The 12,651-nt window shown below is 41.1% G+C and overlaps 1 protein-coding gene across 3 annotated transcripts in view; it reads left to right on the top strand.

Moving 5' to 3' along the window:
• MME (membrane metalloendopeptidase) overlaps nucleotides 1-12,651 on the top strand; it is a 132,383-nt gene that overhangs the window by 103,820 nt on the left and 15,912 nt on the right. For all 3 annotated transcript variants that reach the window (XM_027876124.1, XM_027876122.1, XM_027876123.1), the window contains exon 18: nucleotides 10,788-10,907. In XM_027876124.1, the coding sequence (XP_027731925.1) occupies nucleotides 10,788-10,907 (120 nt within the window). The remainder of the gene's footprint in view (nucleotides 1-10,787; nucleotides 10,908-12,651) is intronic.

Here is a 12,651-nt window from a genome sequence, read left to right as displayed (position 1 = left end):
TACACCCTCTATCAGTCAGTGTTTATTACGCACCTACTATGCACCAGGCATTATGCTAGGGGGGGGGGGGGTGTTACAAAAAAGACTGTCTACAGTCTAAGAGGAGGGAAAACATGCAATCAAATATGTATGAAGCAAGCTATCTACAGGATATGCAGGAAATAATGAACGAGGGAAAACACTGGAGTTAGAGCAGTTAGGGAAGGCTTCCTACGAAAGATGGAATGGGATTCCAGGAAGGTCAGTGGGCAGAGTTAAGGAGTGAGAGCATTCCAGACATAGGGACGGCCAGAGAAAATGCTGGGAGCTGAGAGGGGGATGGTCTTGCTCATAGAACAACCAAGAGGTCAGTCAGGGTCACTGAATAATAAATGCTTTTTGAGTGAGTGAAGGAACCTGGGTTCCATTCCTCTCTCAGACTGTTCCTAGCTATACCTCTCTAAGCATCAGCTTCCCTATCTGCAAAATGGGGAGAATAGCAGCACCTAACCTTTCAGTTAATTATTTTCTTTTCAGGAAAAACATGTATGACCAGTGACCCATCAAGCCTAGAAGGGTGTTTGGTTGTTTTTTGTTTTGTTTGACTTTTCAAATGTTTGGAAGTTGCTATATAGTTGTGAAGATTAAATGATCGAATGTACAGAAAGTGCTTTTCGGACCTCTCTAAATGTGAATTACATGCACTTTTAGGAAGGGGACAAACAAGTAGAGAAATTATCCTTTTTCTAAACTTCATGATCTTTTATTTTTTCCCAATTACATGTAAAAATCATTTTTAACATTTTTTTAAAATTTTGAGCTTCAAATTTTTTCCATTCCCTCCTCCCTCCCTGAGACAGTAATCAATTTGATATAGGTTATACATGTGCAATCATGCAAAACATATTTCCAGATTGGTTATGTTGTGAAAGAAAACACAGATCAAAAAAAAAAACTCAGGGAAAAAAAGTGAAAAACAGTCTGCTTTACTCTGCATTCAGACTCCATCAGTTCTTTCTCTGGAGGTGGATAGCATTTTTTATTATGGGTCCTTTGGAATTGTCTCAGATCATTATATAAACAAAAATCGAGAAGCAATAGAAGGGACCTTGAATATCCACACAGTGAAGAATTAGTCCCTGAATTAGCAGAAGTAGCTCTAAGGATCTTTGCAGAGATGCATACAGACCTTCCCTTACCCCAGTCAGGCCCATCTTCCCCAGTGGAAATGTAGAAGGATAAAGATAGAACCGTGGGCTCTTTGCAGATTTTTGACTGCTCAGAAAAGCAATTCAGAGAAAAGAATGTCAGGCAAGGGGAAAGTCTTTGACATTTTTCTTTCTACTTCTTTTGGAAGCTTCATTTAAATCTTAAGTGGGGATTGTCTTGACTAAAAATAACGGAAGATCTCTGAAATTTCAGTCACTTTCCTTGACAGCAGCCTTGGGGTTGTGCCAGTTCAGCCTAAAGGAGTGTTAAGTCCAAGGGAGAGATAAAGACAGAAGGATGTGAGTGCCACATATCTCTCGTTGAAGATGGAGAAATTTGATCAAGATAACCTAATAGTTAAACTGGCTATTGAAAAGAAAAACGTTCAGCAAGTTTAGGCATCTTGTGCATACTGCCTCAAATTGCTTATCTGTCTATTCCCAAGTATTTATTGAGCACCAACTATATGCCAGGTACCAGGTCCTAGGGATATTGTCCCTGTATTTCCTGAGAGCTTACAACCTATCCCAGGAAATAGAGCATACATACATTTTCTATATACCTACAGATGAGCGTCCGATTCCCCCTGCCTAGACTGGAAGCTTTCTGAGGGCCAGAACTATTTCCACCTTTGTCTTTGTGTCTTAGGCTGCCATGACAAATCTAGAATGGATACTTAATAAATGTCCATTGATTGACATTCTCATTTAAGTAGACACAAAGTAAACGCAAGAGTAATTTGGTGGGAGAGCTGCTGCATGCTGGGTGATGAGGAAAAGCCAGTGTTCAAGGAAGGTGGTGTTTGAGCTCAGATGTCAAGAAAGGTGAAGTTTCCAAGAACCTAAGGTAAAGAGGGAATGGGTTCTATGCATTGAAGATGGCCAGTGCAAAGGCTTGGAAATGACTTTATCACTAACTCTCTGTAATGGACTCAAGATAGCTTTAAAAAAAAAAAAGGAAAACCCAGTTAGTTATATGGAATCAACAAACCTTTTCACGAACAAGAAATTGTAGGGGAGGGCACTTATTTGCATTGAAAATATTTGCTTTGATAGCCCTGCCCCCTTGACATATTTCCACATACCAATTCTCTTTATGAAAGGATATTCTGAGATGCCAGTTTTTAGTAGGAATGGCCATTTTTTTTAACATTGTCAACCTGATGAATAAAGTTCCATCACCAAATCTGGTTCCAAAGAAAAAATGAAAGCCTGTACCTCTTTCCCTTCTTTTCAGAGGTGGAAAACTATGAGTGCAAAACATTGCATATATTGGCAGGATCCTTGATGTGCTTTTTCATTTTGCTGAACTTTCTTCTCCCCATTCTTCATTGTTCTTTGTTATAGGGCTTGGCTCTTTATGTAGGGGGAGTGGGAAGGACAGATGTGGAAATTCAAATGGCATAAAAACAAAAAAAAGTCCATGAAATTTTATTTTAAAGTTTCAGATACTTTCTAATCAGGTAACCAGATTAAAAGTAGTAACCAGACTAATAATAAGCCAGATTAATTAAAAATAATTAAAACCAGATTAATAATAGTATGGATATGGAGGCATAATATTCCAGAAAGAGAATGGATCCTAGGGCAAGAGAATGAAAAGTGAAAATGATCTTAGAGTTTATTTATTTCGCCCACCCCTTTCTGTTTTCGAAGAAGAGAGAAACTAAGTCTCAGAGAGATGAAGTGACATCCAAGGCCACCAGGACAGTAAATGGCAAAGCTGGGATTTGAACCCAAGGCCTCTCATACCACATACAGTGCCATGCTTTCTGATGCCCCCTGAGCCTAGGAAGGTGTTTGTTTGTTTTACTTTTAAAATGTTTGGAGTTAGCTATATAGACACAATCTCTAGTGCTTTAACTTGATTAAAAGAGCCTTCCAAATATTTCTTTATGAATCAAAAAAACTTAATTATGTGTTTTTGATCTAATCATATCCTTGGTAATGACAACAGTTTCCATTCCTCTGACCCAGGAATGTTTCAGGCAATGTGGGATAGTAGTAATAGTCCAGAGTGCCTGGACCTGGAGTCAGGAACCCTACTTCTAGCACTTTACAGCAGAGTAACTGTAGGCATCTGGGTGGCGTCATACTGCACAGAGCTCCAGGTCTGGAGTCAGGAGGACTCATCTTCCTGAGTTCAAATCCAGCCTTAGGCAAATACAAGCTATATGACCCTGGACAAGTCACTTAACCCAATTTGCCTCAGTTTCTTCATTTGTAAAATGAACTGAAGAAGGAAATGGCAAACTACTCAGCATCTTGGTCAAGAAAACCCCAAATGGGGTCATGATGAGTTGTACACGACTGAACAGCAGCAACTATGGGCAAGTCACTTGTGTCTGAGCCTCAGTCTCCTTGCTGCAAAGCGAGTTTTCACTCATTAAGTCCCTTCTAGTTTTAAACTCTCTACAATCAAAGATTCAGAACTGGAATTTTACTTAGAGGCCATCTTGTCAAAAGACCTCATTTTGTGGATTTTGTGGAGGTTGCTAGATTCACCCAGGGTGACAAATAGTCAGCAGCGTCTGCATTTGAACCCAAGCCTAGCATCCTTCCCAGCATGCCAGACCACTTTGACAGAAGCAGCGCCTAGATAAGGGACGACTTCTGAAGTTGTAAGAGTGACAACCCTAAAGAGACCTTGTGAAATATTCAGCAAAAAGAGGAAGTGACTTTCAGGGCTTTGGCCACAACAGAAGTGGTATGGGAATCATCATTTGTGAGGCTGAGCTTGATCACTAGTATTTAATAGGAACCATAAAATCTTATCTTGCGCCTGAACTGGCATATCAGGGTATAATTAAAGCAGCAGGGACTTTGTAGTTAATGATCAGCCTTGATAGAACATTTCATAAGAACAGTTTATGTAATGGGTGGATTTTAACCAGAGTGCAGAGTGTGGGAGCCAGAGCTTGCCTTCACTTAATAAATGGGCCACGTATTATTTCATACACTTGGATGTTTAAAAAGAGCCCCTTGGTGATACTAACTTATCAAGGCTGAACCTTCACGTGGCACTCTGCCAGCATTCAGGGCTTGCTTGGGGCTGGTAACCTCTTAAGGTGTCTTCTCCAGCTGAGTGTCTCATCACAGTTGTCATTTGATTCTCATTTGTAACCTTTCTCTGTAACTTCTCATCTTAGAGAAAGGAAAGGGTTAAGGAAGTTGCTCGGGATGGGTGTGTGTATGTGTGTGTGTGCTTACATATGTATCTGTATAGGTATCTATCTTGATATGTATGTGTTTATATCTCGATAGATATCTATACAGATATATGTATATATAAACACAAAGCCAGTTTTGGAGAGAGAAGCCCTGGCATCTGGGGATGCAGCCAGGGAAAGCTGTGTGTAGGGGAAGGCATTCAACCTGAATTTTGAAGGAAACCAGGAATTCTGAAAAACAGGTGAAGACAGAGTGCATTCCATCCGTAAAGAGCCATCCAGTACCAAGACACAAATATGGAAGATGTAGGGAGTGAGGGATGTGAGGAACAGCACTTAAAAAGCCACTTTGGCTGTTCCTTAGAGCAAGCATAGGGAGCCTGTGGCCTCAGGTCCCCCAACCCTGCCTTAGAGTGTAAAAAAGATTTTAAAAATATGTAATAAGATTAAGTTAGGACCAGATTACAAAGAACTTCGAATGCCAAAAAGAGGATGTCTGTGTGTGTGTATACACACATATATGTGTGTGCATATATGTATGTATATGTGATTATATATGTGATATAGAATTTATATATATATATATTATTCTATATGAGACAGAGAAAGAGAGAGAGAGAGCAATGGAAGCAATAGGAATCCACCACTTGGTTAGAGAACTGATGTTGTCAAATCTACGCTTTAGGAAAATCACTTTGTCAGCTGTGCGGCGGAATGATTCAAGTGGGGAGAAACATGAGGCAGAAAGGACAATTTGGAGGCTATGGTAGTAGTACAGAGCTGGTAAAAGACTGACCAAAGATGGTGGCTATGTGAGAGGAAGCCCTTGGAAAAGGGTTTTCATTTCTCTGGGTCTCAGTTTCCTCATCTGTAAAATGAAAGTCCTGTGCTAGACGGCTTCTGAAGACCCTTCCAGCTCTAAACTTTGTGACCTAATTCGGAGTCTTCATTCTACCACTCACTAACTCTGCCCCAAGGCAAGTCGTCTCACACTATGAGTCTCAGTTTACTCTTCTGTAAAACGAGGGGACTGAGATCTCTAAGGCTCATTTCAGCTATAAAGTTTTGTGAGTTCAAGTTTCCCCAAACCTAATTATGGGTGGCAAAATATCAACTTTCCCTAACTCTAGGTGACCCAAGGAGCATGGAGAAGTTATTTTTAAAAAATCTATATTTTAAGAAATAAGAACTTTTGTTAACTTAAAAAAAACTGTAGACTGTTAAAAGTTTCCATGGATCTTAAGAAATAATAGCCAGGATTTAGGAAACACTACTGATTTCCAGGGTATCTTCTAATGCCAAGATTCTGGGATTCTAAATTAATAGAGCTTCTAAAATGGAAGGAACCTTAGAGGTCTGCCTATCTCTTCATTTTACAAACAAAGAAACTGAGACTTAGGGTCATACAGACAATGAATGTTAAAGCCAGGATTCAAATTCCCAACCCAGGATCGGTTTTTGCTACCCCATGGCTAAACTAGATGACTTCTAAGATTCATTCTAATCACGTGATTTTCTGATTCCTATATTCTTCTACTTAAAAAAAAAAAAAGGAAGAGCTGACCAGGTCCAGCCTGATTTCAGCATTTATTTAATTTCTGTCCAACACAATGCCTTGTACATACACCTTATTTAATATTTGCTGAGTTGACTACTCTCCTCATACTACCAAGTTCATGACCTTTAGCCTGGTATCATAGTGCAGATCCTGACAAAATAAGAACTTGGAACCAATACACACCTTTACTTACTGTAAACCATTCAAATAATAATCATTCTGTTTTTTATCAGCAGCAACCTTTGTTGAATGTGATATGGAACTATTCACTTCATTTCCCTGAGACACCCTTTGATGGGGGCTTATCTTTTTAAATATTTACATTATGTACAAACATAGTTTCCATTTGAATGAGCAATTGAATTGGCCAGGCCAATGTTTGAAGTCTACCTAATATGAAACTGATCCACATAACCAGAGACTTCCAGATAATCTTGTGAACAGATTTTAGCCTTTGGATTTTTAGCCATGGCATTGTTTTATCCATCCTTGTTTCTAACACTTGACTTTTTGGGTCTTTCAATAATCTTTTATCTATTTAAAAAATTTTCAATCCAGTCTCCTGATTAAAGGTAGTGTGACCAGTACTGTCTGGGTGGGGCCATAGAGAACAGGAATGTTAACTGATTTCCCTCCAATCACTCAGGAAATCTTAAGGGGCCTTCCACACTGAATTTCCAACTAACAACAACAGAGCAGAAAGAGAAGGCAGGGCTTCAGTATTGATTTGTCTGTTTACTAAGATGATAATCACCATCACTCACACTTCTATAACAGCCATAATAATAATTCACAGTTATATGTAGCTTTGAGCTTTATAAAGTGCTTTCCCACTTGGAAATGTTATGGTTCCTGAACAGCATATGTAAATATCCAGAGGAATTTGAAATGTTTGTTTTTCTTATTTCTGATTCTAGGAGGTAATTCAGCATGGCTATTTTTATTACAAGTAAAATGTATTATCTCCTGTGCTCAAGTGTTGAGGTTGTAGGAAACAACTCTGAGAACATTTTTTTTATAAAGAACAAAAACAACCAAAGGTAACTGCCTGCTCTTGTATCCTCATAGTCTCGTTCAATCAACGAATCAACCCACAAGCATTTGGCAAGCTCCTACTATGTGCCATGAACAGTGCTAGGACCTGGAGATAACTTGTACAAAGAATGAAACAATCTCTTTTTAAGCCTACATTCTCATGCAATTTTGCTTAGGAAGGATCAAAAAGCCATCCTCCAAAGATGGAGAACCCAAAGCAGAATAAGCTTATGAAGTCTCTTGTGAGATTGGTGTAACAGCAGTGGTTCAAAGAATTAGGCTTAGGCAATATCGTCAAAAATAACGCTTATCAAAAACTCAAAATTGTATCCTCTTTTTTTAAAAAACAATTACCTTCAAAGAAGTTTTACAAAAGTTAGAGTAAATTTAGTAAAGGGTCCTCTCTGCAGGTCCTTCTCCTCATGGTACCATGGAGATGACCTTGAGCTTTCAAAGACAATAATAGATTCAGGAGCTTCCATACTGGAAAAGGCTATAAGGATAGGTCTACTCATGGCCCAGGTCTTTCCTGCCAGGAACAGCAGAGCAAAGGATGGAGAGGCTCATTGCCAGCCTGGTCACATTTGGAAGCACAGCAACTTACGCTTACTTAGCAATCCTCAGAAAAGTCGTTTGAGGTTGGCAGAGCAAGTACTGTCACTTTCATTTTTACAGATGGTAAAACTGAGGTTCAGAGATGAATGACAGTAGCTCAATTTACAGTACCCTGAAACTGTCTAAGTGTTTTACATTCATTATCTCAGATAAACGAAATTACTACTGGACGTTGATTGGGAGCGATATCTACTGGTCCTCAGAACAGCCCTGTGAGGTAGATGCTGCTATTATTATTATTCCCATTTCACAGATGAGAAAACTGAGGCTCAGAGATGGTTAAAATGACTTGCCCAAAGAGTATCTGATGCTGCATTTGAACTCAGATCTTACTGACTCTAACCCCAGCACTCTCTGTAGCTGAAGAGATCTACCTAAAGTTTTGTTGTTGTTCAGTCATTTCAGTCTGACTTTTCATGACCCTATTTTGGGTTTTCTTGGTGAAAAAACTGGAATGGTTTGTCATTTTTAGTGCTAGTACTAATAGGCTTTTATCATGTATAATTTATATTTTTATCAAGTTTGACTTTATAATCTGACCTTTGCATGCATATTGATTCTGTATCTCGGTTATGATTTCTGCTTATCATGTGACTTTTAATCTTATTTCTTCAAAATCACTCTAACGTCATATAACTCTAATCACAGGAGTTCTTAACCAGTGATCTATGAACCTAGTTGTTGGGTTTTTTTAATATTTTGATAACTATTTCAACATAATTGTTTTCCCATCCATTTTATTTTGATTAAATTCCCGTGTTCCACTGGACTTGAATAGCCCCTGATTCCCTCCCCCCAGTAAGATTCAACCCAAAGACTAAGGGTTTTGCATATGGCAGTTACTCAGTATTTACTATTGACTTCCACCCCCTAAACCTCCAGTGACCAGGTTTGGTGCTAGTTTTATCATATGCATGAAGGAATATGCATGCAAGTATAGTGCCAGGCATAGGATGATGCTATTACAGCTAGGTGCATGGTGTTGGCAAGATAGGCAGAATGACGGCTAGCCGGGCAAACTCAGAAGATCAGGCAAAGGCTGGGAGTCTGCTCCCCATGGTCACACGAGGGCATCATCCAAAAAGTAAAGGCAAAATCTGATCACCCCAAGAGAAAAAGGCCTCTGGATGGAACATGGTGTGCCTTTAGCCAAAATCTAAACTGAGTCTAAAATAGGGGTGTTGACCCAGTCAGTGACAGGTGTCAGGCAAGCAGTAGAGGAATAAGGAGAAAGAAAGGAATCTCCTGGCAGGGAGTTCTGGCACTAAATGCCTGGGACTCCACACTCTGGCCCTTGCAGCCTTATTTCATTCTGTTCTGCTCCATACCATGCTCCATCCCAATGAGGCTAATACACCACAGTCACCATCACTTTCCTCCCACAGTGCATACCATTGCTCATGCTGCTCACTGTGCTTGTAATATCTTCCCCCAACCCTGTTTTGAATTCATATTCATCCTGCAAAGTCAACTCCAAAGTCACCTCCTCCAGGAAATCACTGATCCCCAAATCAATCAGTAATGACCTTTCTTTCTCCCAACCTCCCCCTTCAAACTCACATAGCATTTTGCTTGTCTCTCTCTTATACACTTGTCAGGTATTAATTTTGAATTTTAGTTGTTTATTATGTATGTGTCAAAACACAGCCTAGTGTCTAGTGAATAGAGAGCTGGCCTTGGAATCATAAAAACCACGCCTCTGCCCTGAGGTACTGGCTATGTGACCCTGGGCAAGTCAGTTAATCTCCCAGTGCCTCAATTGAGCTACCATACTAGAGGAAATTACTTACCTGAAGCTTCTTACACCGAAAAAATCACAGATGGAGCCAAAAAGAAAAAAAAAGTCACATATGATATGGTCCTAACAGAAACTTGATGAGGACAGACCCTGGGTCTTGTCTACGCTTCTCATCTGCCCCAGAGCTTAAATAAGAGCTCTCTACTGAGAGGAGAGTTACTAAAAGTTTATTAGATCACCTCTTTTTGTATCCCCAGCACCTAGCAGAATGCCTGGCACACAGTAGGCACTTAATGAATTTTCATGGATTGATATACTGAATTGAAACAAAAGATGCAGGAAGTAATCCACCAGAAAGATTTGATGACGTTCCTGTAATTTGTCAGGCACCGAGCTGGGCATGGCAACAAAAAAATCAAAGTAGAACAGTCCCTGCCCTCAAGAGACTTGGATTCTATCAGGTTAGACAGCCTATAAACCAGTAGAGGATTAGCATCTGGTCCTGGGTTTCCTCCTAGGGAAGCTCCTGATTAGAAATATCCTCGAGCAATGCAGATCTGCACCTGCTTCACACACTGTGACCTTGGAGTGTTGCCTAGAACAGGAAGGGAAAAGCATAGGTGACACGCCTGGGTCAAACAGCCGGTATGTCTCGGAGGTGAGACTTGAACCCAGGTGTTCTTGGCTTTCCCAGTCAACTTTATAAATACAAGATAGGAAGCCAGCCATTAAAACTGGGATGCAAAACAGTATACCTGGCCACCAAGAGAGCAACCCGGGGAGAAAAGCTGGTCACAAGGGCCACGGGGAACCCAGGTTAGAATGAGACAGGATCACTATGTGCTGTCAGCATGGGACGAGTTAGCCTTTCTGCTCAGGACCGAGATTAACCTCAGAGCTGAGCTTTCATTATAGGTACCAGATACAGCTGACTTGGATTGCTTGTCTTCCTAATGCCTCTGGGGCAACGATACATTCAAATGCGTTTTACTAAAAAAGATGCCAATAGGACAAAATATTGGGTAATATTGGGGGTGAGAGAGGCTTCAATGGCTTCTCCTCACGTTCCTGGAAGGAGGGGCAAAAACCTGCAGGGGACAGTAACTGGCACTCGTTGGTAGCCACGTGGGCCAGTGAATGCCCCCCAAAAGGCTGGTAGATTAGGGCCATGGAGGCTCATATGGTTGAGCTGAAAGGGACCTCAGAGGTCATTTAGACCATTCCCCTCATTTTATAGAAAAAGGAATTGATGTTCAGAGAGGGCAAGAGATTTGTCCAAGGTCACACAGGTAGCAAATAGCAGGGTTGGGATTCAAAACCAGGTCCTCTGATTCCCAAAGAGCACTCTCCCCACTGATGGTTGAGTAGAACCCCTCCTTGGCTTCCCTCCTTCTAGAAAAATAGCACAGCAGGCGAAGAATGCCTTCAGGCTTGTGGTTCAGGATACAAAGCAAGATTTGAACTCCTTCCTTCTGTCTTTGCAGTGTTCCCAGCTGGCATTCTTCAGCCTCCGTTCTTCAGTGCAAACCAGCCCAGCTCCTTGAACTATGGCGGCATCGGCATGGTCATAGGACACGAAATCACCCATGGCTTTGATGACAATGGTGAGTCCCTCTTGCCAAGTTGATATTCCTGAAGCACAGGCCTGACCTGGTCACTCCGCAATTCCTGTTGCCTCTAGGAGAAAATACAAAGTCTTCTGTTAAGTATTTAGAGCCCTCATAGCCCAGCTCTGGCCTGCTTTCCAGGCTGATTTCATTCTGTTTTACTCCCCCTCATCCACTCTGTGCTCTGGGCTCACTGGCCCTTTCGCTCTTCCTCCCACCAACCTTTGGCGAGGCTGCTGTTCCCTGTGCCTGGATTGCTCTTTATTCCCCTCTCCATTGCTTGAGATTCCTTGTTTCTTTCAACTCTCAGTTCACATGTGTCCTACTAGGCCTTTCCCCACTTCTCCAGTTGTTCATTCAGCTTCTCCATGCTGCCCCCACCCAATGATTTTGTATTTATTCTTGGAGGTGCCTGTTGTTTCCCCAGGAAGAATGTAAGCTCCGTGAGGGCAGGGAATGTAGTTTTGTTTTTGTCTTTGTATGCCCTGAACCTACACAATGACTAATGGGGTGGGATGGAATGCAACAGGATGTGAAATCCCAAGGTAACACCGAATAACCATAGTGGCAGAATGCTGAACACTGTCAGATGCTAGGTTGGTTTTTCTGTATTTAGAGCTGGAAGAGCCCTCAGTTTAACTCATTTTAAGAAAACTGGGACCCCAGTGGGCTTAGGGATGCCCTCAAAACAGCCAGAAATGTGGTCCTGGAGCTCAGCTGAGGGGTCTGAGCTGGAGACATTAATTTGGAAGTTAACCTAAGCACAGAGATGATAACTAAAGTAACGAGACAGGACCGGTTAACGAGGAAAACATAGCAAGAAGCCAGTACTCACGAGTAAAGGATACAGGAAGAAAAGAGGAGGAAAGGAAACAGGGGAGTGATTTCAGCAAGTTATTTATTGAAGGTCTACCACGTGCTTGGCATAATTCTAAGGACTGTGGGGGATTATACTGGAGAAACATCACTAAAGAATTTACAACCTAATTAGGCAAACAAGGCTTTTATACTCAAAGCAAGGAAGCAACAATACAGGGCAGAAAGTAAAGTGTCAAAATTCCAAAGAAAGATAGCAAGTCCTATGAGAATGAGGAAGAGGAAGAATTCATTTGGGCTACAATCAGGACAGGCTACATGCAGGAGGTAATACTTGGGGTGGATAAAAAACTCGGTATGCATGGGTTAAAGTCCAGACACCAGTCTCTTTGGCTCCCTTGGAATTTTTTAGTCATAATGGACCAAGAACAGAGATTTGGATCTTTCAGAGTCTTGGGGTTTCAAGCCAAGAGGTCTTGATTCCCTTTTTTAAAAAACAAACAAAAAAATCTGTCCAACTGAACCAAGGCCCAATTGCTTCTATCAGTGAAGATTTCAGTTCAGTGCAACAAGCTTATATTAAGGCCCTACTATGTGCCAGTGACTAGGGGAGGTACTAGGGCTACAAAGGCAAAAATGAAAGCATCCCTGCCCTTTGGGAGCTTAGATTCCACTGGGGAAAATCAACTTATGAACAGATAAAAATAATTCACAAAGTCAAAGAACAGTAATAACTGGGGTGGGGGAGAGGAAAGGGAGCTGGGAGGGCCATCTATAGGAAGCTACACCTGAGTGACTGGATGAAGTAGAGAGGAGGGAGGGTGTTCCATAATAGGGGACTACTTGGACAAAATGCTACTACTACCTTACTACTACTACTACTACTACTACTACTACTACTACTACTACTACTACTACTACTACT

The sequence above is a fragment of the Vombatus ursinus genome, unplaced genomic scaffold (genome assembly GCF_900497805.2).
Source record: "Vombatus ursinus unplaced genomic scaffold, bare-nosed wombat genome assembly UNPS02014810.1, whole genome shotgun sequence".
Classification (NCBI taxonomy): Eukaryota; Metazoa; Chordata; class Mammalia; order Diprotodontia; family Vombatidae; genus Vombatus; species Vombatus ursinus.
Note: the sequence above shows the minus strand (reverse complement) of the source record. Positions and strands in the feature narration are given on the sequence as shown.